The following is a 21,846-nucleotide window of genomic DNA, read 5'->3' as shown; positions in this document are numbered from 1 at the left end:
ACGCTAGAATAGCGGAGGGGGGCTGCGGGTCGGGAGTGCAGGGCACCGGCGGAGCTGGGGCAGGGGACCCCAGGCTTGGACAGCAGGGGCTGTGGGTCGCCCATGGGACCCGGGGAGCCCATGTCAGCCCGTGTCCTGGATTCCTGTGCGGCACCAAGCGTCTCCTGCCAGGAGCCCGGCCAGGCGGACAGGGCCGCACCCTCAAGCCCTAGGGTTCAGCGCACACAGACACAGCCAGGGTGGGAAGCTCCCCGGCCTCGAGACTCCTCGCTGTGGCACCAAGGCCATTGGAAAGGGGGAGCCGAGATCCCCGCCCAGCGGCCCAGAACTCCCCGGAGCAGCACTTTGGCTGTCCAAGCTGCATCCCGCCAGGCGCACTCCAACGGAGAGGAGTCTCACCCCCGGCCTGGATCCGGCCTGACGTGGCCTGAGGCCAGTCGGACTCTGCAGAATTTCAGCTCCCAGTGAAAACACAAACAAGTGACTCCAGCTGTTCGGCTCTGAAGACACATGCCCCAAGCACGCCCGCTGCAGTGACCTCTGCCAGTGTCTGCAGAGAGCCTGAAACAATTACTCGGAGAGGAGTGAACCCAGAAGCCAGGCATGGATCGCACTGGGGCGTCCCCAGCAAAGGCCAGCGATGACACTCTACAGAATTGCTGACTGTTTTAGTGAATGGTTGGGGGTCAGGGCGAAGGAGGGAGCAAGAGAGACTCAGAAACTGGGGAGAGAATTGGGAAGGAAGAGGAACAAAGGGCAGAGGCAGTGACACCTGGATGGGGGGGGGCGGGGGGGGGGGGAAGGCTCCCTGAGCAAGGGGCTGGATGTGAAAAGTCCCGAACAAAACCCTCTAGACTCCACTGTGCGCTGACGGCAAATGGGCCCTCGGTTACCCCAGCCTGGCCCCTGCCCACGTGCCAGTTCTGCCCCCACCAGTAAAGAGAGGAGAGAAGCCACCAGGCTCGTCTTATCGAGAGCCCCAGGCCGCAGGGGCAGGGAGGGGAACCCCCACTGGCCGCTGTCCTGGGGGCTGCGTTGGACTCCCGGGCCCCGGAGTCACTGGGTGGAGATGGGACGTCTCTTCCGACAGGCTCCGCTCTGCGTCAGCCCGGGCGGTGGGGGAGAGGCTCTCTGGCCTGGTAACACGGGAGCTCAGACGGGATGGGCTGTGGGATCATCGAGGGCCCTGGCGCTCCCAGCGCTGGAGCCTGCAGACCTCAGGGATCCCCCCGAGGCCTAGCCCCAGCCCGGTGGCCAGGGCAGGAGCGCCCACCGCTGGCTATGCCCAAGGGCAGGCGTCCCTAGGGGCGCTGACTGCACAGCCCGGTGGCTCCCCTGCCTCAACGCTCCCCCGCTCAGTCCCTCCGCTGCACCTGCCGAGCTCTCTGCGCCCGCAGGATGTGCGCTGGCCCCTCCCTGGGGGTCTGAGCCTCGGGCCCCGCAGGGCACATCCCCAGGGACATGGAGCCGAGGCAGGGGGCAGAGCGAGCGCCTTGGCCGAGCACACGCAGGGAGTCGAGACTCGAACCTGGATCTCCCGAGTCTCAGCCCAGTGCCCTGTTCACTGGACCCTCCTTCCTGCCGCCCCCTTGGGTTCCCCTAGATAACCCCCAAAGCGCAGCGTTCACACTCAGCAGATCTCAGCCAGCACACAACCGCATTCCGATCAGCGGCCTTAGACCCGACTGCCCCCACCCCAGACACGGCTCTGCCCTCCACAGGCAGGCCCTGGGCCAAATCCGTCCCTGGTGGAATTCCACCCCCCAGCGCATCCATAACCCAGCCTCCCACTCCCCTGTCCTTAATGCCCCTCTGAGACACGCCGCCCATGGCCAGGAAGGATGCAAGGAGCTGGGGGCTTGGGGTGAGACGCGGGCATGCCTCTTCAGAGAGGGGCATCCCAGGGCCTGGGCCGAGGTGCCGAGAGGGGGCAGAGGGGCGGGGGAAGGAACCCAAGGAACCCAAGGAGGAGAGCAGCGAAGTGCGGGGAGTCCCTTTGTATTTCAGTGCTGGAGGAGCCAGAGTTCTCCGGGGCTCCCTGCGTCAGTAGCTCCGCTCTACATCCAGGGGCGATGCCCATCCTCAGTGCACCAAATCGCCCTGTTCCAACAGCCTCGCTCCCCTGAGCTGCCGGCCCCCGCCCCATCGCTTCCAAGGCCAGCGGAGCATGGCTTGCTGGCGGCCTGCCTTTCCCGGAGACATTAACCCCCTTTGCTGGAGGGCCAGGCCAGTGGGGCAGGCCAGCCCAGCCAGCAGCCCGAGCGGTACGGAGCATGCCGTGCGGGGGAGCCTATTAACGATGGGGTCACGGACACCTCGGCCCAGGCCAGACGCCTCCCTAACCCAGGCCTGGGTCAAACAGCATTGCAGGCAGGGACGGAGGCTGGGTCCTGGCAGCAGCCACCCAAACGCAAACCTCGCTCCAGTGGGGAGGAACTTCCTCCTTTGCCTTTTCTTCCCGTTTCTAAGCTCTCTGCCTGGAGCCGAGGTCAGAGCAACAGGAGCTCCAGCGACACCATTCGAGACAATACCCAGGGCCCCGCGGGGTTCTCAAACTTCACTGCACCACGACCCCCTTCTGACAACAGCCATTGCTGCCCAGCCCCAGGAGAGGGGACCAAAGCCTGAGAGGGACCAAAGCCAGGCCGGGGGGAACCAAAGCCCAAGGGCTTCAGCCCCAGGCCAGAGGCCTGTAATCGGAGTCCCGATGCCTTCCGGCTTCAGCTTCAGCCCCAGGCCCCAGCAAGTCTAACGCCAGCCCTGGCGACCCCTTTCAAATGGGATTGCGACCCACTTTGAGGTCCCGACCCACAGTTTAAGAACCACTGGCCTGAGGCCTCGTTTATTACTAGAGAAAAGTGATCTTCCTCAGCTTCTCATGGACACCTAGGGCTGCTCACGGCCTGGCCCAGCGGGGTGCGGAGCTGGTCTGTATGGATGGAGGGTGGATGAGTTGTTTGCGCCGAGGGATGCGTCAATGACCATAGCAGGCTGCTGGATGACACTACCCAGCAAGGACAGAGCCGTCCACGAGCGCAAGGAGACTTGCTATAAAGCCCTTGTTCTAACGTCTCTGTGGCCATGTCTGCACCAGAGAAGCGCTGATGGAAGGGACACTCCCTCCTGCTATAGGCAAATACTTTAACCTGAGCTACATGGAAAAAATCATTCCCCAGGAGCAGGTCGACTAGGAGGTGTTCTATTACCCCCCCAGTCAGAACACTTTCCAAACCTTCCCAAACCCCATGGATTTTAGCTAGTGGCACAAGGAATCTGCTTTCGCCTTCCCCTACAATCTCGGCCATTTGGCCAGGTAACATACTGGCCTTTGGGACCACACTCTGCTTAACCAGAGAGATCTGGGCACCTGCATCCCTCTGCCCCAAGCGTTCCCTGCCGTTAATTTGGGAAGCCGTTACATGCTCCATGTCTGGTTCTGGGGAGGCTAACCTCACAAAACCAGCGTGATCGGTTTCAGTGGTGAGAGCAGCAGAACTAACAGGAGCTATTGGTTGCCTGCTTCCGCCCAGCACAGGGCGTTTATTCCTCAGGGGATCAGTGGAATCACGCCGATGGCACATTCTGGGCTCGTCTGCTTTTACAGGAGGTTTGGGATGAGGGTTAGAGGAATGGTTTTGGGGAGGTGAGTGCCCAGTCTCCCAGCCACCCTCCCTCTTGCTAGGAATCTTCTCTTCCCACCAGCTTCAAACACCTCTTTCAGTGGTTTGTTTTCAAGAGATGCCTGGGTGTGTTCGATGGCCTCCCGAGGTCCCTTCCAACCCTGATGTTCTATGAGTCTATGAAGGCATCAGCAAGAGATACCATCTCATCCACAGACGTTACCTCTTTGTCCCATAGACACTGGGTCACATCCGCCTTACATATAACTAGGAAATGCTCTTGAACTACAAGATCCAACATTCCCTCAAACCTTATAACACCTTTGCCCCTCACCCACTTTCCCATCAAACCTTTCATTTTGTTCACATATTCCCCATTACTCAAACCAATATCCCTCTTCAGATTCCTAAATTTAACTCTATACGTTTCAGGGATAATCTGAAACCTTTGCAAAACAATGTTTTTAAATTTACAATAGTCTAAAGCATCCTCAATGGGCATTTCATTGAATATATTCAGAGCTTTACCAGTTAATTTTGCAATCCAGGTTGGAACGCTTGGCATCAGGCATCATGCACTGCACACAGCCTTTCAAAGGTGGTCAGATATTCAGCAATATCGTCTGCCTCACTGTATGCAGGACATAAATGGTCCCAACTGTGGATTTTTGGCATGATGGGAACCGCTGGGGCTGGTGGTTCTGGTTCTGCTTCTCTAGCAAGCCCAGTGTTTTCGCTCTCTCTCTCTTTCTTCCCGCTTCTCCTTTATCTCCAGTTTCCCATTGTAATATTCTCTGGTGCTCCCTCTCCTTTTCTGCAACCTGCAGCCTAAAAAGCTCCAACTTCGCAATGGCTTCTCTGCTTTCATTCATTTTCCTCCTTTTCTATCCCTACTTCACTTACCCGAAATAAGCAAACAGAAAAACAACAAGCCTCCTCCTGACTGTCCTTAGCCACCACAATTAAAGCCTCACTTAAAATCTTTACACCAGTGTATGAAGTGCAAATCTTGCTCAGTACAACAAGCTGTGTATTTCACACTGCTCGCTGCACCGCTGTGACGGGATACCCCCGGGTGCAGCCTGGGACCGTGGGACCACTGTGCCCCCTGAACTCTCTCCAGCCTGGGCTCTCTCTCACAATGCCTGGCTAGTGACCAGCAGCAAACCCCGCCAGGCGCTGTGATCACTCAGCACAACCGCATGTGGAGCCCCCACCCCCAGCTAAATTGCATGAATGCTCCCACAGCCACTCACGAATCATACAGAGAAAGGCACCAGCCAAATCCCCCCAGCTCCCAGCACTGTACTCCAGGAATATACTGTCACCACTTCATCAATGGAAAGTGGACAGACATCAGCCTTTGTCAAACCTGAGCAGATTTGCCCCACACTTCATACAAACTCACTGGTAAAGATAAACAATTAAACAAATGTATTGATGATAAAAGGTAGATTTTAAGTGACAGGCAAAAAGTCAGAGTTAGTTACCAAAAGAAGTAAAATATCAGCACGCAGTCTGAACTCTCAACTCGATTAGAGTGAGCAACATCTAGATGAAGCAGTTTTTCTCACCCCCCTGGATATTGCAGTCCTCAGTATACAGGTTTGTTCCTTAAACCTGGGCCGGTCTCCTCTGTTGGAGTCTTGTCTTCTTCCCACCTATGCTGCAAGCAACCAAGACACTGAGGCCAGGAGAAGGCCCAGTGTGTGTCCACTCTGTCTGTTTTATACACTCAGTCCATGTGCTTGGGGAGCACAAGTCCAGGCATGTCTGGGGGGCATTGCTGAGTCTCTCCAAGCAAGGCTGAGCAATTCCCCTGGCTGGGCCTCATGCAGATGAGTCATTGCATTGTCGCTCCCTTGCTGGACAATGGCTGTCGATGGGTTGTTTCACACCCCACCCGGGTGTTGGTTACTTTCCTTGCTGTTGCCTCTGGGGAGCTAAGATCTTGCTGATTCCCCAAACTTACAGCATGTTTGAGTGACCACCATACAACACAATTCTCACAACTTCATATGCGTTAATGATATACATGTATGGACAGAGAAATGACTTTCAGCAGATCATTACCTTTCCCCTGACACCTTACAAAGCCTGCTTTATATGTAAGGTCACATTTATAGGAAAATGAGGAATATGGGGGTTCCAGGACACTCCCCCAAGGTATAGAATGTGACAGCTACATTTCTCAATTCGATTTTAGACTTGCTTGGTTGAAGTGACACAAGCAGTCCTCGAATTCTAATGGCCAGTAAACGGGAGATCACCAAGATCACCAAGGGTCTATGTTTAAGGATCCATAGTTCCACCTTGAAACCAACCCCACCCAGCCAAGCCTAGCACAGAACTCAGGATGTTTGCCTTTTAGCAGGACTGTGATAAGACCCTGAATGAACTGAACTGATTTAGTCTCTCTGGATAATTGTGACTCTGTGTGCTGAGCACATTTTGTGACATTGTAACCCATTAACCAGCTGTATTTTGTTTTCTGTAATATTTTATGTGCTTTAAAAGACAAGGTGGGTGAGGAAATATCTTTTATTGGACCGACTTCTGTTGATGAGAGACGAGCTTTTGAGCTACACAGAGCTGTTGCACAGGTCTGAAGAAGATGTACGTTTGCTAACCTCTCTTTGTCACGGCGAGCTTCGGACCCGAGGAAGAGCTCCATGTAGCTCGAAAGCTTGTGTTTCTCACCAACATAAGCTGGTCCAATAACAGATATGATCTCACCCACCTTGTTTCTTTAAAATCCTGGGATCAACACGGCTACAACACCCCTGCATCCTACACTTACAGTGATTCTCCAGTCTGCACTTTCTAAGGAACCCAGATCCAAAGAACAGAGAGGAATCTGTCCAAAGGGTAGGACTAAATGGCCAGCTTTCAGAATGGAGAGAGGTAAATAGTGGTGTCCCCCATGGGTCTGTATAGGGCCCAGTCCTATTCAACATATTAATAAATGATCTGGAAAAAGGGGTAAACAGTGAGGTGGCAAAATTTGCAGATGGTACAAAACTACTCAAGATAGTTGAATCCCACGCAGACTGAGAAGAGCTACACAAGGATCTCTCAAAACTGGGTGACTGGGCAACAAAATGGCAGATGAAATTCAATGTTGATAAATGCAAAGTAACGCACATTGGAAAACATCATCCCAACTATACATACAAAATGATGGGGTCTAAATTAGCTATTACCACTCAAGAAAGAGATCTTAGACTCACTGTGGATGGTTCTCTGAAAACATCCACTCAATGTGCAGCGGCCATCAAAAAAGTGAACAGGTTAGGAACCATTAGGAAAAGGATAGATAATGAGACAGAAAATATCATATTGCCTCTCTATAAATCCATGGTACACCCACATCTGTGCAGTTCTGGTCACCTCGTCTCAAAAAAGATATACTGGAACTAGAAAAGGTACAAAGGGCAACAAAAATGATTAAGGGGATGGAACAGCTTCTGTATGAGGAGAAATGAAAAAGACAGGGACTTTTAGAAGAGATGGCTAAGTGGGGATATGATAGAGGTCTATAAAATCATGACTGGTGTGGAGAAAGTAAATAAGGAAGTGTTATTTACTCCTTCACTTAACACAAGAACCAGGGATCACCTAGTTAAATTCAGGGCTGGATTAACTTTTTGTGGGCCCAGCGCCAAAGCTATTTGTGGGCCCCCATTGGGGAAACAGGGCATGTGATGGGGGGCGGGCCGCAGAGCGAGGGGCCGGTTGAGGGCAATGAGGCGCAGCGCAGAGGAAGTGGCCCCACTCAGCCCAGAACAAAGGCACTGTTTACAAACCCAGAAACTTTACAAACAGCTAGACGCATACCGGCTCGCCCAGCCCTGCGCTGCCAGTGTGCCCCTTCCGCACTGCCCCCCTGCCCAGCACCCCCTCACCCATAGCCCTCCCCCACAGATCCCTATGCTCAATGCCCCTGGACCTGCTATACCCTGAGACCCCTCCTGGTGACCTCCCACCACAACTGCCCAGCTCCCCCACCCACAGATCCCTACTGTCCAGCACACCCTTCACAGTCCCACCATCACAGCTGTACAGTGCCCCACATTCCCGAGGGAATTCTGCATCAAATTCTGTGCATAATATTTTAAAATTCTGCAATATTTTTTTCAATTAATAAATACGAAAGTTCCACCATGGCAGTGGGGAGCACAGGCCACTGAGGTGGGAGAATACCCTGCAGCCTCCCCTGCCCCCCTGGGACAGGGACTTGGCAGTGAGGCTGAACCTGACCCTGACACAGCACAAGGGCCATGCCTGCCACAGAAACACCCTGGGGCCCTGCCCCTTTTGTGCCAGGCACACCAGATGTGGGCAGGGAGGCTCAGCCTGGCAGCAGGATCCAAGTGCAGAGGGACTTAGTGTGGGGGGATCCAGATGGGGGTAAGAGGGTTCTGTGTGGGGCAGTCTGGGTGCAGGCAGCTCAGTGGGGGATCTGGATGCACAGGGAGGTTCCAGGTGCAGGGGCCATGGGAGTCTGCAGGGGGGACCAAGTCAAAGTGGTTGGAGCTCAGCGGGGGTGGGGAGGGTGTGTGGGTGCAGGGGAGGTGGGGTTCATTTGGGTGGGGGTGTAGGTGGTTGGGGCTCAGTGGGGAGGGTGTCTGGGGGGGCTCATCGGGGTGGTACAGATGCAGGGGAGGTGGGGCTTGTCAGGGTGAAGGTTTGATGGGCCTGCTTAACAGGGGAGCCCCAGTTGCTGCCAAGGGGATCTGCATGCTGAGCCCCCGCTTCCCCTATCCCCTTCTCTTCCCCATCCAATGCCCCTTCACCACCACTCCATCTCCTCCCCAGGCTTGGGGGAGAGGGGGAAAACTGCCCCGCAGCACAAGCCAGCGGAGCGGAGAGGGTTGGGGCTGGGTCACTCCACTTCCTGCCGCCCGGTGATTGCAAGGTGGGCCTGACCCCGCACTCACGGGGTGGCGGGAAGTGCAGTGACCTGGCCCCAACCCGCTCCACTCTGCTCCCCTGGCTCCCAGCCTTGGGACTGCAGGCCAGGGGGGAAACCGCCCCACAGCACTCACCAGCGGTGCGGCTGGGAGCCGGCGGAGCGGGCTGGGGCCGCGTTGCTCCACTTCCCGCCGCCCGGTGAATGCAGGGCGTGTCCAACCCCTGCTGCAGTCCCCCAGCCGGGACATAGCTCAGGGGAAGGGGTGGAGTGGGGGCGGGGTTGGGGCGGAGCAGGGGCGAGGGCTTTGTGGAAGAGGTGGGGCAGGGGCGGAGTAGGGGCGGGAAGAGGCAGGGTGGAGGTGGAGCAGGGGCGGGGACAGCTTTCCTCACCAGCTCAGCCGGCCGGGGGATCAGGCTGGCCAGGGCCCCTTCTGATTCTGGGCCCGGTGCCACTGGCACCATGGTGAACCCAGTACTGGTTAAATTAAGAGTCAGCAGGTTTAAAACAAACAAAAAGGAAGTATTTCTCCACACAAGGCACAGTCAACTTGTGGAACTCCTTGCCAGAGGATGTTGTGAAGGCCAAAACTACACCGGGGTTCAAAAAAGCATTAGATAAGTTCATGGAAGATTGGTCCATCAATGGCTATTACCCAAGATGGTCAGGGATGCAAACCCATGCTCTAAGTGTCCCTAGCCTCTGGCTGCCAGAAGCTGGGAATAGGCGACAGGGGATGGATCACTTGATGATTCCCTGTTCTGGTCATTCCCTTTGGGGCACCTGGCAGTGGCCACTGTCAGCAGACAGGACACTGGGCTGGATGGACCTTTGGTCTGACCCAGTCTGGCCAGTCTTGTGTTCTAGATCTGGCACATTCATTCTGAAAGGCAGCGAGGTTGAGTTAACTAGACGCGGCCTGTCAGATCTGGGTGCTCTTTCCAGATCTGGCTAGCGTGACCATGTGCAGCCTCACGTGGGTGACAGTTGTTTGTCTCTACGTTAGAAATGGGCTAACAATCAGGGTTGTGAAGTGCACAAAGCGACATTAGCTGGAGGCGGTGGGTGCCTTATCCTTCCAGGTCACACGGACACAGAGGCACAGCAAGGAAAGGTCTCCCCCAAGGTCACTCAGCGAGTCTCCGTCTGGCTCTCTTCTCAAGCTCCCCTATTCGCTTCCTGACCTTCCCCCAGCCCTGGTGTCCCTCCCTCGGCCCCCTCCCCACGAGGAAGCAGGGAACCTGCTTGCTCACCCTGCCAGCCACACCAGCTGAGCCTGCCATACTGGAAAGGCTGCTGCCGGGCAGAGAGAAGATCAAAAGGAACCACCCTGGGGCAGGCAGGAAGGTCCATCCCCCTGCGGCGGGGCGGCCTCGGCAGGGAGTTTGCACAGATAAGGCAACGCCCCCTCTCACCTGCCTGGGTCCGCACGCCCGTCTCCACCGGCATTAGCTCCTTTCCCTTCCCCTGCCGAACCGCTCAGTTCACCCCTTGGGCTGCCCCCCAGGAGGCGAGGCTCCCCGTCTGCCTGGCCAGCCGCTGCCCCCGCACCCTGCTCCCGCACTGGCAATGAGTGACACACGGGGACCAGCTCAGCACGGAGCCAGGACAGAAGAGGGGGAAAGAGATGGATCTTCCCGACACATAGCCTCAGCGCTGCAGGCCCGCTCATTCAGAGAGCGCTGAATTCCCAGGGACAACCCCAGCTTTTCGCCAGCACCGGCCAGGCCGAGATCCCAACGCGCATCAGCATCACTCTCCCCACTGCCCAGATGGGAAACCGAGGCACGGTTCCAGCCGGCCAGTGGCAGAGCCAGGAACACAACCCAGGTCCCGGAGTTCAGTCCAGGGCTCTAGCCACGCAGCCATATAAAGACAGACCTGCCGTGGTCCATCCACTGGCCTCCCCCGTCCCCCTGACTCAACTGCAGCAGCTCGCACACATGTATCCAGGCACTGACAGGACCCGCCTCTCAATAGTTCAGACCCCGACTTTCTGCCTCTGGGCACATCTGCCCCACTGCCTGCTGTCACCCCCATCCGCTTCTCTGTGCCCCCATCCGCCTCTCTCCATCACCCTCCACCTCAGGCCAAACCGCGGCCTCATTCACCCGCACAGCGTCCGTAGGGCTGCCCCAGCCAGTCCAACACCCTGCAGGGCCAGTACGTGATTCTTGGGAGAGCTAGACAACACCCATCACCTGGGGTGATGGCGCCACTGGGGGATGTTGCCTATGGGCACAGTTCAGCACAGCTGCAACTGGGGAGGGGGCTGGGAGTCCATGTGGTGCCTGATCCCGACGGACTCCAGGAGTGGCGCAAGAGGTGCTCACATTAGCACTGGGTGCCTCACCCCAGGGAGAAACCCAGGCGCCCCCAAAAACTGCGGAGAGGGGTGTCAAATGCGACAGCCCGCACGGCTCCTCTCCTGGCTGGGAGCACAGCTGCAGCCTGCTTGGGATCGCTGCTCCTGCTGCTGAAGCAGGGCCCCAGGCTCCATGCACGGGGTCGGGGGGGAAGCCATGGGCCCCGGCAGCGACACCGGGATCTGTCTGTAACACGACTACTGGATGCCACATCAGATCGATGCCACAATTTCAGGGCATGTCCTAGGGGGAAATCAGCAAGTCAAAAGGGGGCGCTGGGGGGGCACATGGAGCCCCTGTCAGCTCATTAGCACAGCCCCAGGCCCGAGCACCTCTGCAATTGTCTATGGTCAAACAAGGGCTGACCCCAGCCGCTGACACCTCCCAGCACAACAGCCGAACTCCTCTGCCCATCCCACGCCGGGTTTCACAGGCCAGCACCCTGGGACTTAACTCCGAGATTTGGAGGGGAGAGGGTGTGGGGAGGCATGAGGTGGCCCAGGTTTGGGGGTAGGGGGCACAGGGCCCCTGGCATGGGGGGAATCGGGCAGAATTGCAGGGAGACCCTGAACTGAATGGGGTAGGAGGGCGGCACCCAGAGCGTTTGTGCAAGTGGACTGGACGCTTGGCTGACATGAGCGACAAGGGGACCCCAGGGATTTAACACACATGACAAACCAGGGATTTGGGGCCCAGGCTGCCTTTACCGCCAGGCCCCCCTCGGCCACAGGCTCCCTGGCGCAGCCAATCAGCACCAGGACGAAGGGGCCCCTCCCATTTCCGCTTTGGGAAGGGAGGAGTTACAGCGAGGGATGGATCCGAGCCCCGACCCGGCACCTGGGTGCGCACAGCATGGCTGAGGTGATGAGAGGACCCACGGCTGCCCTCAGGCCCCACCGAGCGCCCGAGAACCGGGGCTGAACCTCAGCTGGTGTCCACTGGCACAGGCCCAGTGACTGCAGAGGCTAGGACAGCTCCCGCCAGCTGGGCGCTGCCCCGCCGCCCCTGCCCCTGGGATGCCGAACGCTCCATACAGAATTCCTGCAGCTCTGATGCAGCCACAGTGTTGTCTAGTGGTTAGAGCAGGAGGCTGCTGGTCAGGATCCCTGCACCCCATCCCCAGCTCCAGCACCGACTCATGCTGGGACTTCATAAGAACATAAGAACGGCCCTACTGGGTCAGACCAAAGGTCCATCTAGTCCAGGATCCTGTCTGCTGACAGTGGCCAATGCCAGGTGCCCCAGAGGGAGTGAACAGAACAGGTCATCATCAAGTGATCCATCCCCTGTCGCCCATTCCCAGCTTCTGGCAAACAGGCTCAGGACACCATCCCTGCCCATCCTGGCTAATAGCCACCAATGGACCTGTCCCCCATGAATTTATCTAGTTCTTTTTTGAACCCTGTTATGTTCTTGGCCTTCACAACTTCTGCTGGCAGGGTGTTCCACAGACTGACTGAGCGTTGTGTGAAAAAAATACTTCCTTTTGTTTGTTTTAAACCTGCTGCCTATTAATTTCCTTTGGTGACCCCCTAGTTCCTGTGTTATGAGAGGAGTAACCCTCTGGTTGCTGCGCACTCTGGCCTGTCTCACCTGCACTCTGCCCACTTGGCCAGGCCTCCTCTCTCCTTCTCACCGCGTGTGGCGCACTCTGAGACAGATCTTCGGGTGGGCGCCTCCCACCTCCCCTCCTCGCACAACAGCCCCGGGGGCCACCTCCCCTCCTCGCACAACAGCCCTGGGGCAGCAGCTGCAACTGCTCATATGGAAGCATCACTCAGGAAGCCGCACGTGGCTGTGTCTCCATGCAACTCAGCAGCTGGAGCTCACTCAAACATCTGTGTGTCAGAACGTGCCCACCCAAAAGGACGCTCAGCGCAGCAATACTCCATCCCAGACCGGGGGCAGATCCAATATCTTCTGACCCCGCAAGCTCACAGATGGGTGTTTGGTAAAGGACCTGGGGATTACAGTGGATGAGAAGCTGGATGAGAGTCAGCAGTGGGCCCTTGTTGCCAAGAAGGCTAACAGCACACTGGGCTGCATTAGTAGGGGCATAGCCAGCAGATCGAGGGAAGTGATTAGTCCCCTCTATTCGGCACTGGTGAGGCCACATCTGGAGTACTGTGTCCAGTTTTGGGTCCCCCGCTACAGAAAGGATGTGGACAAACTGGAGAGTCCAGCGGAGGGCAACGAAAATGATTAGGAGGCTGGGGCACATGACTTATGAGGAGAGGCTGAGGGAACTGGGGTTATTTTAGTGTGCGGAAGAGAAGAATGAGGGGGGATTTGATAGCAGCCTTCAGCTACCCGAAGGGAAGTTCCAACGAGGATGGATCTAGACTCTTCTCACTGGTTGCAGATGACAGAACGAGGAGTAATGGTCTCAGGTTGCAGTGGGGGAGGTCTAGGACGGATATTAGGAAACACTATTTCACTAGGAGGGCGGTGAAGCACTGGAATGGGTCACCTAGGGAGGTGGTAGAATCTCCATCCTTAGAGGTTTTTAAAGCCTGGCTTGACAAAGCCCTGGCTGGGATGATTTAGTTGGGGTTGGTCCTGCTTTGAGCAGGGGGTTTGACTAGCTGACCTCCTGAGGTTCCTTCCAACCCTGATCATCTCTGATTCTATGATAAAGCTAAGAACTCTCCTTACCAGTAGCACATGGGGTTTAGCTTTAGCGCTGGCAGCCTGCTAGGCCGTAAAAATCACAGTATCATGATGCAGGGAAAGCTAATTGTACAGGTTTCAGAATCGTACCAGCTCCAATTTCTCCCTCCCATGGAGGCTGGTCAGTTGAGCTCCTGCTATTCAGGGAACCCGGCTTTACACGTGAAGGCGATGGAGAGCACGACCAATGGAGTACAGAAGAATACTACAACAGAGATTTTGGCCGGTAAAGTACGTGGTGGCACAAACAGAACACTCCTGGGGCTGGCCCAGCTTCCCCACTCGGGAGTAACGGGACCACCCCAGAGACAGTAAATCCTTTGACCGACGGCCCCCATCACACACACTAGTGCTGTTAAATAGCAGCATGGGAGGCCCAGCCCGTGCATTCGTTAATAAGATACCATGGGGCAAATTGCAATGACATCACTGTCTTTAAAACACTCCTTGGACCAGCCCAGATAGGCCACAGACGCCTGTCTCTGTGTGATCACAGCTGCCTCCAACCACTACGCGTCAGTGAGTCAGGAGAGAGCTTCCCTGGAAATTGCTCCAGGACTGGGATCTCGCTCCTGGACGAAATCAGCACAAGCATGAGCAGCAGGAGCTGCCGAGCGTGAAGGAGAGGGGGAGAAACAGATCCCTTATTGTGAGCCCAGCTCCTCCCTTGGGGAGGTGGCCAGAGAGCACAGTGATGGGCACCACGTAAGAACCTAGAGACAGCACAGGGCGGAGCTCCTGCCACCTCACCTAGAAAGGGACACGGCAGCAGATGTTCAGAGACGGACCCATCAAGCCCCGGGCTCCAGGCCCAGATTCTGCGGCGCGCTCAGCCACGTGCTTAGACCCCACTGACGCCCCCAGGGCGGACGTGGGTTACATGCTTTGGGGACCCAGGAGGGGCAGAGAGACATATCTGTGAAGGGAGATTCTACTGCGGGCAGTTATGCCGAGTGGAAAAGGGAACCCCACTGCTCCCCTCCCTTCGGGGCCCGGTTTTCAAGGACTTCAAAGCCACAGCCGGGGCCAGACTGAACTTCACTATTGCACTGATATGACGTGACAGGTGAGACAGCAATGGGCAGCCGTATAAAATGACAGACTAGCAGATAGATCGGGCGGGGGGGGGGGGGCACAGACAGCCAGACGGGCTCTCAAGGTAGCACGTCAGGGCAGATTTTCAAAGGCAACATTGAAAACTTGGTGATTTATTTCGGTGCCTAAAAAGGAGTGGAGCCCTTGTGAAAATCTGGCCCCTTGTTCGTCCATTCTTGGCTCTCCCCAGCTGGGCAAGCCCCCTGCCCTCATGCCGCCGGCTCCCCGCTCTGAATGAGGAGGACAGTAACCTTGCGGGCTTGGGACCATGGAGACAGGATGGAAGATGCCATCGTGCTGTTAGCCCCCGGAGGGGAGAGCAGGGGGACAGCTGTGAACTGGGACATCAAGAAGTTTAACAGTGATCTATTGTGCCCTTCCCCATGCCAGTGCTGATTCAGCCTGTGGAACTCACTGCCATATGAGGGAAAAGAAATGCTCCTGCACGACTTTAGAATGGTGTTAGAAGAGTAAATACTATTTACAGATGCTCTGTGAGTTTCCACTTTCCTGCCTGACCCAAGACAAGGACAGATAAGGAGTGATTTGCAATGTTATTACAAATATTTACCAGTGCACACTGGGTTTTGCCCCTGGGCTGCGGCTGATTTTGCAAGGCTGATTTACAGCGATCTGAGCTACATCTGAAGGTGCAAGAAAAACGAAGTCTCATTCTTCAGGGCACAGCTGAAAGTGGCCCAGGATGAGCCGGAAAAGGACACCAGCACCCATGCTTGGCTTTGCTGCTCTGCTCCAGGAGCCAGCAGCAAAATGAAATTCACCAGATCTCTTTTCTGAAGGCACACAGAGTGGTGTGGGAAGGGGAGAAGGACAGGCTGGACTGGGAAACGGCACAGAATAGAGGAGAGACTGGAGAAGAGAGAACTGAATGTGCAAAGAACCAAGACTTTGGCTGGATAGGCCAGAGATCAGGAAGCCAGGCTGGAGTTTGGGAGACCCAGCTCAATCCCCTGCTCTGCCACAGACTCCCTGTGTGACCTTGGCAAGTCACTTAGTCTCTCTGGGCCCCTGCTCTGTGTCTGTAAAGCAGGAGAACAGCACTGCCCCGCCTCATGGCGTTGCAAAGATCAGTGTAGGGAGGATTGTGAGACATCCAGATACCACCACCACGGGGGCCAGATAAGCACTGTGGTGACGAGCGGCGGATGGGGCAGATGTTCCGAGACCGATGGCAAGAGATGTAATCAATACGGGGACGGAGCAGGGCAAGGAGATCTAATGGGGGCATGGATCAGTGTCCAGAGAAGAATGCGGGGGTAACAAAGAAGGCAGGCGGTGGTGGGATGCCAGATGCGATACTGGCAGAGGATCTTAATGTGAACTGAAAAGCTTTCACCCACTGAGATCTGTTCCTTCGGCAGGAGTCGCCACTGGAAAGCGGACCCGTCAGCGGGGCCGGGGCAGAGGGGAGGAGGAACCGGCGTTCACAGACTGTGGCTTGCAGGCTGCGTGCTCTCTGCGGCAAGGGGAAAGCCAAAGGCAAGAGGCTATTTATTTTTAAAGGCCTTTTATCTCCCCTTGAGGCCCAAGCTCGGAGAACGTCAGCCAGCCCAGCAGTCGATTGGCAGAGTGACAGGCTGCATCATGGGAGAGCAGCGCCAGGCTCCGGAGACCCTCAGCCCACCAGGGACTGGCTGCACCCTGGAGCAGCTCCGGGGGGCAGAGGGACAGGAGTGCTTTGTGCTGCTCTGAAGGTGCAGGGTATGGGGGCAAGAGAGTGTCAGCCACAGCTGGAGCGAGGAGCCCCTGCCCCACAAGGCCCCAGGGATAGAGGGAGAGAAATCCTGCAAGAGCTTCCACAGCCCCCTACAAATTGAGTGCATTCTCCTACGTGGGCATGTGCCCCACACCGCACAGCAGGGACCTCAGGCACTGCCCAGATTGCCTCGACCTGCAATTCCACCCCCGCAGCTGGCCCGGGCTGCGGGGCTGTTAGACACCCAGGCTCAGACCCGAGCTCTGGGACCCTCCTGCCTTGTAGGGGCCTAGCATGGAACAGCTACACTGCAACTGAACAGCCCCTTGGCCCCAACGCCCCACGAGCCTGAGTCAGCTGGCCCAGGCCAGCCGCGGGTGTGGACACACCCTCAATCACGGACTTTAACCCAGGGCCCTTCTCTAGCCCCGCCCATCCGAGGATCTCAGAGCACATACTCAGCATAGGATGCTTCTGCACGTGCTCCCTGAGAGCGGGGTCTGGGTCACTGGCCCCAGTTACAAAGGGCACAGAGAGGGTGGGAACTTGCCCAGGGACCCCAGCAAGTCAGCAGAAGAGCTGGGCACAGAACCCAGCAGGCCTGACTTCGCCAGGGGCCTCAGCCCGCCCTTACGGGACCAATTTCGGGGGGGTGCGGGAGAAAGGGGCTTGATCTTCACACAGGCTCAACCCTGGGCCAATTCTGTCCCCAAAATGATTAAAAAAAGCAGTAAGAGGCTCCAGTGGGAGGTTAGGTCCGTGCCCAGCCCCGTCCAGCAGGCGGGGTTGAGTGAATCTGCAGCTTAGCCACTAATTCCTTGATTTAGGTTTTTTAAGTGTGTGTGTTGGGGGGGTGGATTGGGGGTACTGATATTCGGGGGCTCATAACCTCTCTCCTCCCCCATCAGGGAAGTCTGTGGGCAGAGCTGCAGCTCAGCGAGGTTCCCAACTTTGACTCAGCTTTCAGCTGGCTGGACTGAGGCCCTGGCTGCTGTCATGGGGGTAGCGTGGCCGGGGTGTGACCTGCCCTGTGCCCGCGACCCCAGAACATACACACCAGTGCCTCAGGGGCGCATGCCTGCAAAGGCTCTTGCAGACGGGGCTTTTGGGGTGCGGGGACGCCAGAGATCCTTGTGACCATTCCCCCAAGTGCTCTCACGGTGCAAACTCCTGCCAGCCTCTACCCGCGGCCAGGCAGGGCGGGAACCAGGTTTATTAGGTCCAACGTACAGCGCGAACCACACCTGGACCAGCTGAGCAGAAAAGCTGCGGCCAGCCCAGACCGGAGGGTGCGTCTGGATTTCAGGCAATTGAGCCAGAACACCACCCAACGGGGACGAGGGATCAGATTAAAGTGACCTGAGCTCCTGTCCCAACCCCAGACCAGACCCAAGTCACATGTGTAAAGCCAGCCAGCCATGTTTGTGGTGCCCATCGCGTGGGTGAACGGGGCACCGGGGCTCTGGCGCAGTGGCAGCTTCCAGATTTTCAGGTGCTAACTGGCAGTGCCCCAGCGATGGTTCTAGCAAACAAGTCTCTCCCCACCCCCATTGCTGCCTGGGCTGGGGAGGAAGGGGACTGGCAAGGGTCCCAGTCCTGCTCCCTTCGAAGCCACAGGGAAAACTCCCTTTCAGTGCAATGGGAGCGAGCTGGGCCCGTGGTTGGGGAGGAAGGTGGGTAACAGGGAGAATGGATTCCTGTTCAGCTGGGTGGGGGGACGCGTGTAATGCATTCCCGCCAGGTTCCCCAGCAGGCTCAGGTGATCCCTGCAGAGCTCGCAGCCCCGCGGGGCTGAACCAGAAGCAGTAAACATCGTCCCAGTGTTTCGCCCTGCCTGAGGTGGGACCTTTGGAGCCCAGGGCCCACAGGGCTGCAGGTGTGTCAGTATCACCTGCCCCAGCCCTGCCAGCCTGGGACAAAGGCTGCACAGCGCAGAACAAACACAGATCAAGCCCCAAGCAGACTGGTGATGCCCATGCACTGGTGATGCCCGTGCCAGCTACTCCCAGAAAAGGCCCAAGAGACACAAACAAAGCGCTCAGACCTGGGCCCACACACCCAGCTGGGAGCCGGCCCAACAGCCAGCCCTGGGCCTCGCTGTTGCCATTCTGTGAAATGACCCATTGTCTCCTGATCCCCAACACAAGTATTGCAGGCAACTCCTCCAGCTGCTGGAGTGGAGGAACGGCCTCTGGGCAAGAGGGGACTTCTGTCTCCATGGCCTGCTCAGATCTTGAGCTCTCTGCTCCGACTGTCCCCAAGTGCTGGGGCCAGTGGGGTGGACCCCTGTCCATCAGGAACTGGAGTGTGACACCTCTCCCCTCTGCACACAGGCCACAAACCAGTCATCGCATTGCCAGGACTTTGGGCCACAGCTGACTCGGTTCCAAAGCGTTCTCTGCAGCCCACTGCCAGAGCCCTGAGTCTGCCGAATGTAACCACTGGGCCCATCGGGTAAAGCCGAAGCCAGCGCAGTGACCCCGGTGCCAAATCAGTGTAAGAGGAGAATCAGGCCCGGGGCACCCAGCAAGTGCGGTTATACTGGAAAGAGAGCAGCGCTTCCTGGCTTGTTTGCCTCTCTTCCCGTTAAGCTGGAGAGCCAAGCTAGTAACTGTCCCGGTCACTGCACCACTGGTGGGGTCAAGTCCTGCCCCATATATACCAGGGCTAGAGAGTGACCCACATTTAGAAGCTTTGAGCACTGCCATGGCTGGGTGGGGGAGGGAAGGCAGGGTGGCGTACAAGCAATTTGTTGCTTTGACTTCCTAGTTTACACAGTAACACAAGCTGCAGATTGAAGGTCCTCAACCACATGGGGACCCCTGCCCCCAGCACATTACACAGAACTGCCATCTAAGGGACAGCATGAGGGGGGACACTTCTGCCTTGGACAGCCCCCCCTCCCCCCCCAGCCTGGCTGAACCCTGAGTCTCTGATGTGCACTTGGCTCACCCGGTACCAGGAATGCTCGAACACAAATGAGAAAATCACCCACAGTCTGAATTAAAGAGACATCACCAAGTTAAAAATCCCGTATTTGAGTAAAGACGTTTCTTCCCTGGGCTAAGGACATCCGAAATGATAAAAAAAACACTAAACTGACCCCCCCCTCCCACCGAGCCACAATCCCCCCCCCCCAACACACACACTTTGTTTGCTTTCTGCATTTCATTCCACGGGGACAACAGATTCCTCAATTTCATTTGCACTCCTACATCAGTTTCACTTTCAGGTTCTCTGCTGTAGCAGGTCCTGCAATGTTTGAGTTGCAAACACATGGGGAAGTGGTTAGCTCCAGATATAAATAAAACCCCAAACAAAGGCTGTGTGCATGTAGAATATTTTATGTAAATATTAGGTTTTGGAAACTTTTTAGACCAAAACCTCCATCTGAGGCCTAAGGAATCCATCAGTGCCCATTAATGGGTCTCTGGGGCTGCTGATCAGAAAAACAAGCCTTTTTTGCAGACAAAGTATTTCTAAATTTTTGCGTTGAACTGAGTTTGCCTCCTCGCAATATAAATAGAAGTCTCTCCCTCCCCCGCAATGCTCAGTTTTAAATATCCTCGCTGCCAAACAGTCAGTAGGAGTGCATCCCTTCCCCTGCGAGCTGCAGCCGGAGCATGTGCCCCTACGAGGTGCCATCTAGTTCACCTCCACAGGGGCCCAGCTCAGGATTGGTCCTTGCAGCATAGTTGCAAATGTTTGGTCTAGTCTAGTTTTAAACACCCCGAGTGCCTGGGATTCTAGCACTTCCCATTGGGAGGAGAAGCCTCTGGCAGATGTCATTCAGCTCCCCTGATCTAACTCTACTGAGGTTAGCAGAGATGCCTCTGGATTTGCACTGGTGTAACTGAGCCCAGTGGTGGAGAGACTCCAGTGATGGTCAGTCTAGAGTTTCCTTTCTCACTTTCCCTCTAGTCACAGCCCCTTGGCATTCCTCCATCTGCCCACTAAAGCCGCACAGCTACTGACCTAGCGCTCCAGCCCAGGCCCAACACAACAGAGGAGCAAGCAGAACCCAACCTGGGCGGGCTTACCTTTTTTGAACTCCTCCAGCATAGCATCCAGCTTAGTGTCGTGGAAGACGAAATGGACCGGGTGGTTGTAGAACTTGGTGATGGTCTTGAGGGGGGTGCAATCATCAGGGTCCACAAAGGCCAGGTCCTTGACGTAGAGGATGTCCACGATGTTGGAGCGCTCCTCCTCATAGACTGGGATGCGGGTGTAGCCACTCTCCATGATCTCCGACATTGTGTTGAAGTCCAGGATGGCGTCGCTGTTGATCATGAAGCAATCGTGGAGCGGAGTCATGACATCCTCCACTGTCTTAGTCCGGAGCTCCAGCGCTCCCTGGATCATGTTGAGCTCCTCCTTGACCAGATCGTTGTAGGGCTCCGTCACCTTCAGCATCTCGACCAGCTTCTCACGGTTGTAGACGGTGCCGATCTCCTGGCCCAAGATGCAGTCCAGGAGCTTGCTGATGGGGTAGGAGAGGGGGAACGTCACCAGCATGAAGAACTTGGTGATGGTGATGGTGTTGGCGCCCACAGCCAGGCCGTGCCGGGAGCAGAGGGCCTGCGGCACGATCTCGCCGAAGATGACGATGCCGATGGTGGAGGCGATGACGGCGCCTAAGCCGGAGCCGATCAGGTCGTCCAGGAGGATGGTGAGGGTGGTGTTCACCAGCACGTTGCCCAGCAGCAAGGAGCAGAGCAGGTAGTTGCCCTTCCTGCGGATGGGCTCGATCTTGCGGGCGTAGCGCTTCTCCTTGTTGGTGCCGCAGTTCTGCACGATGCGCAGCTCCATGGGGTCCAGCGCCATGAGGCCCAGGTTGAGGCCGCTGAACATGCCGGAGAGCACCAGCAGGCAGAGGATGAGGATGATCTGGAACCAGAGGGGCAGCAGCGACTTCTTCTCCTCCACCACCATGAGGCGGCCGTCGCTGCCCTGGTGCTGCAGCCAGGGCTGGCCGGGGCCGCGCTTGGTGCACAGCACGTAGACCTTGGCCCGCTCGTGCTTCCGCAGGGGCTGCACCCGCACGAGCAGCACCCCCGAGGTGTCGCGCGTCTCGGCCATGCGGGGCTGCACCACCAGGTCCTGGGTGGGCTCGGGGCAGCCGCCCTCGGCCCGGGCCGGGGCGCTGGCGTTGCCCACGGCGCTGGCGTTGGCCCAGGCGCCCAGGGCGGCGAAGGCCACCAGCTCCCCGGTGCCCGGCCGGATGCCCAGCCCGAAGAGCCGCAGCCGCACCTGGCTGCCCTCGGTCACCTGGATGACGCCCCCCTCAGCCGCCGCGGCCGCCGGCTTGCTGGTGCCCTCCAGCCGCATGCCCAGGATCACGCTGCCGCCGTCGCTGCCGGGCGGGCCCGGCCCCGCCGCCAGGGGGAGCGCGAGCGCCAGCCCCAGCAGCGCCCGCAGCGCCCCCGCCGCGCCCCCGCTGCCGCTGCCGCCGCCGCCCGGCGCCAT

At 57.2% G+C, this 21,846-nt stretch overlaps 1 protein-coding gene across 1 annotated transcript in view; it reads right to left on the bottom strand.

Annotated features, from left to right (window-relative positions):
- The window catches only part of CNNM4 (cyclin and CBS domain divalent metal cation transport mediator 4), a 54,319-nt gene extending 32,473 nt beyond the window's left edge, over nucleotides 1–21,846 (bottom strand). The window contains exon 1 of the mRNA XM_074940279.1: nucleotides 20,421–21,846. Coding sequence (XP_074796380.1) covers nucleotides 20,421–21,846 — 1,426 coding nt within the window. The remainder of the gene's footprint in view (nucleotides 1–20,420) is intronic.

The sequence above is a fragment of the Natator depressus genome, chromosome 26, assembly GCF_965152275.1.
Source record: "Natator depressus isolate rNatDep1 chromosome 26, rNatDep2.hap1, whole genome shotgun sequence".
Lineage (NCBI taxonomy): Eukaryota > Metazoa > Chordata > Testudines > Cheloniidae > Natator > Natator depressus.
The sequence above is the reverse complement of the archived record's forward strand: the minus strand, read 5'-3'. Positions and strand labels throughout refer to the sequence as shown.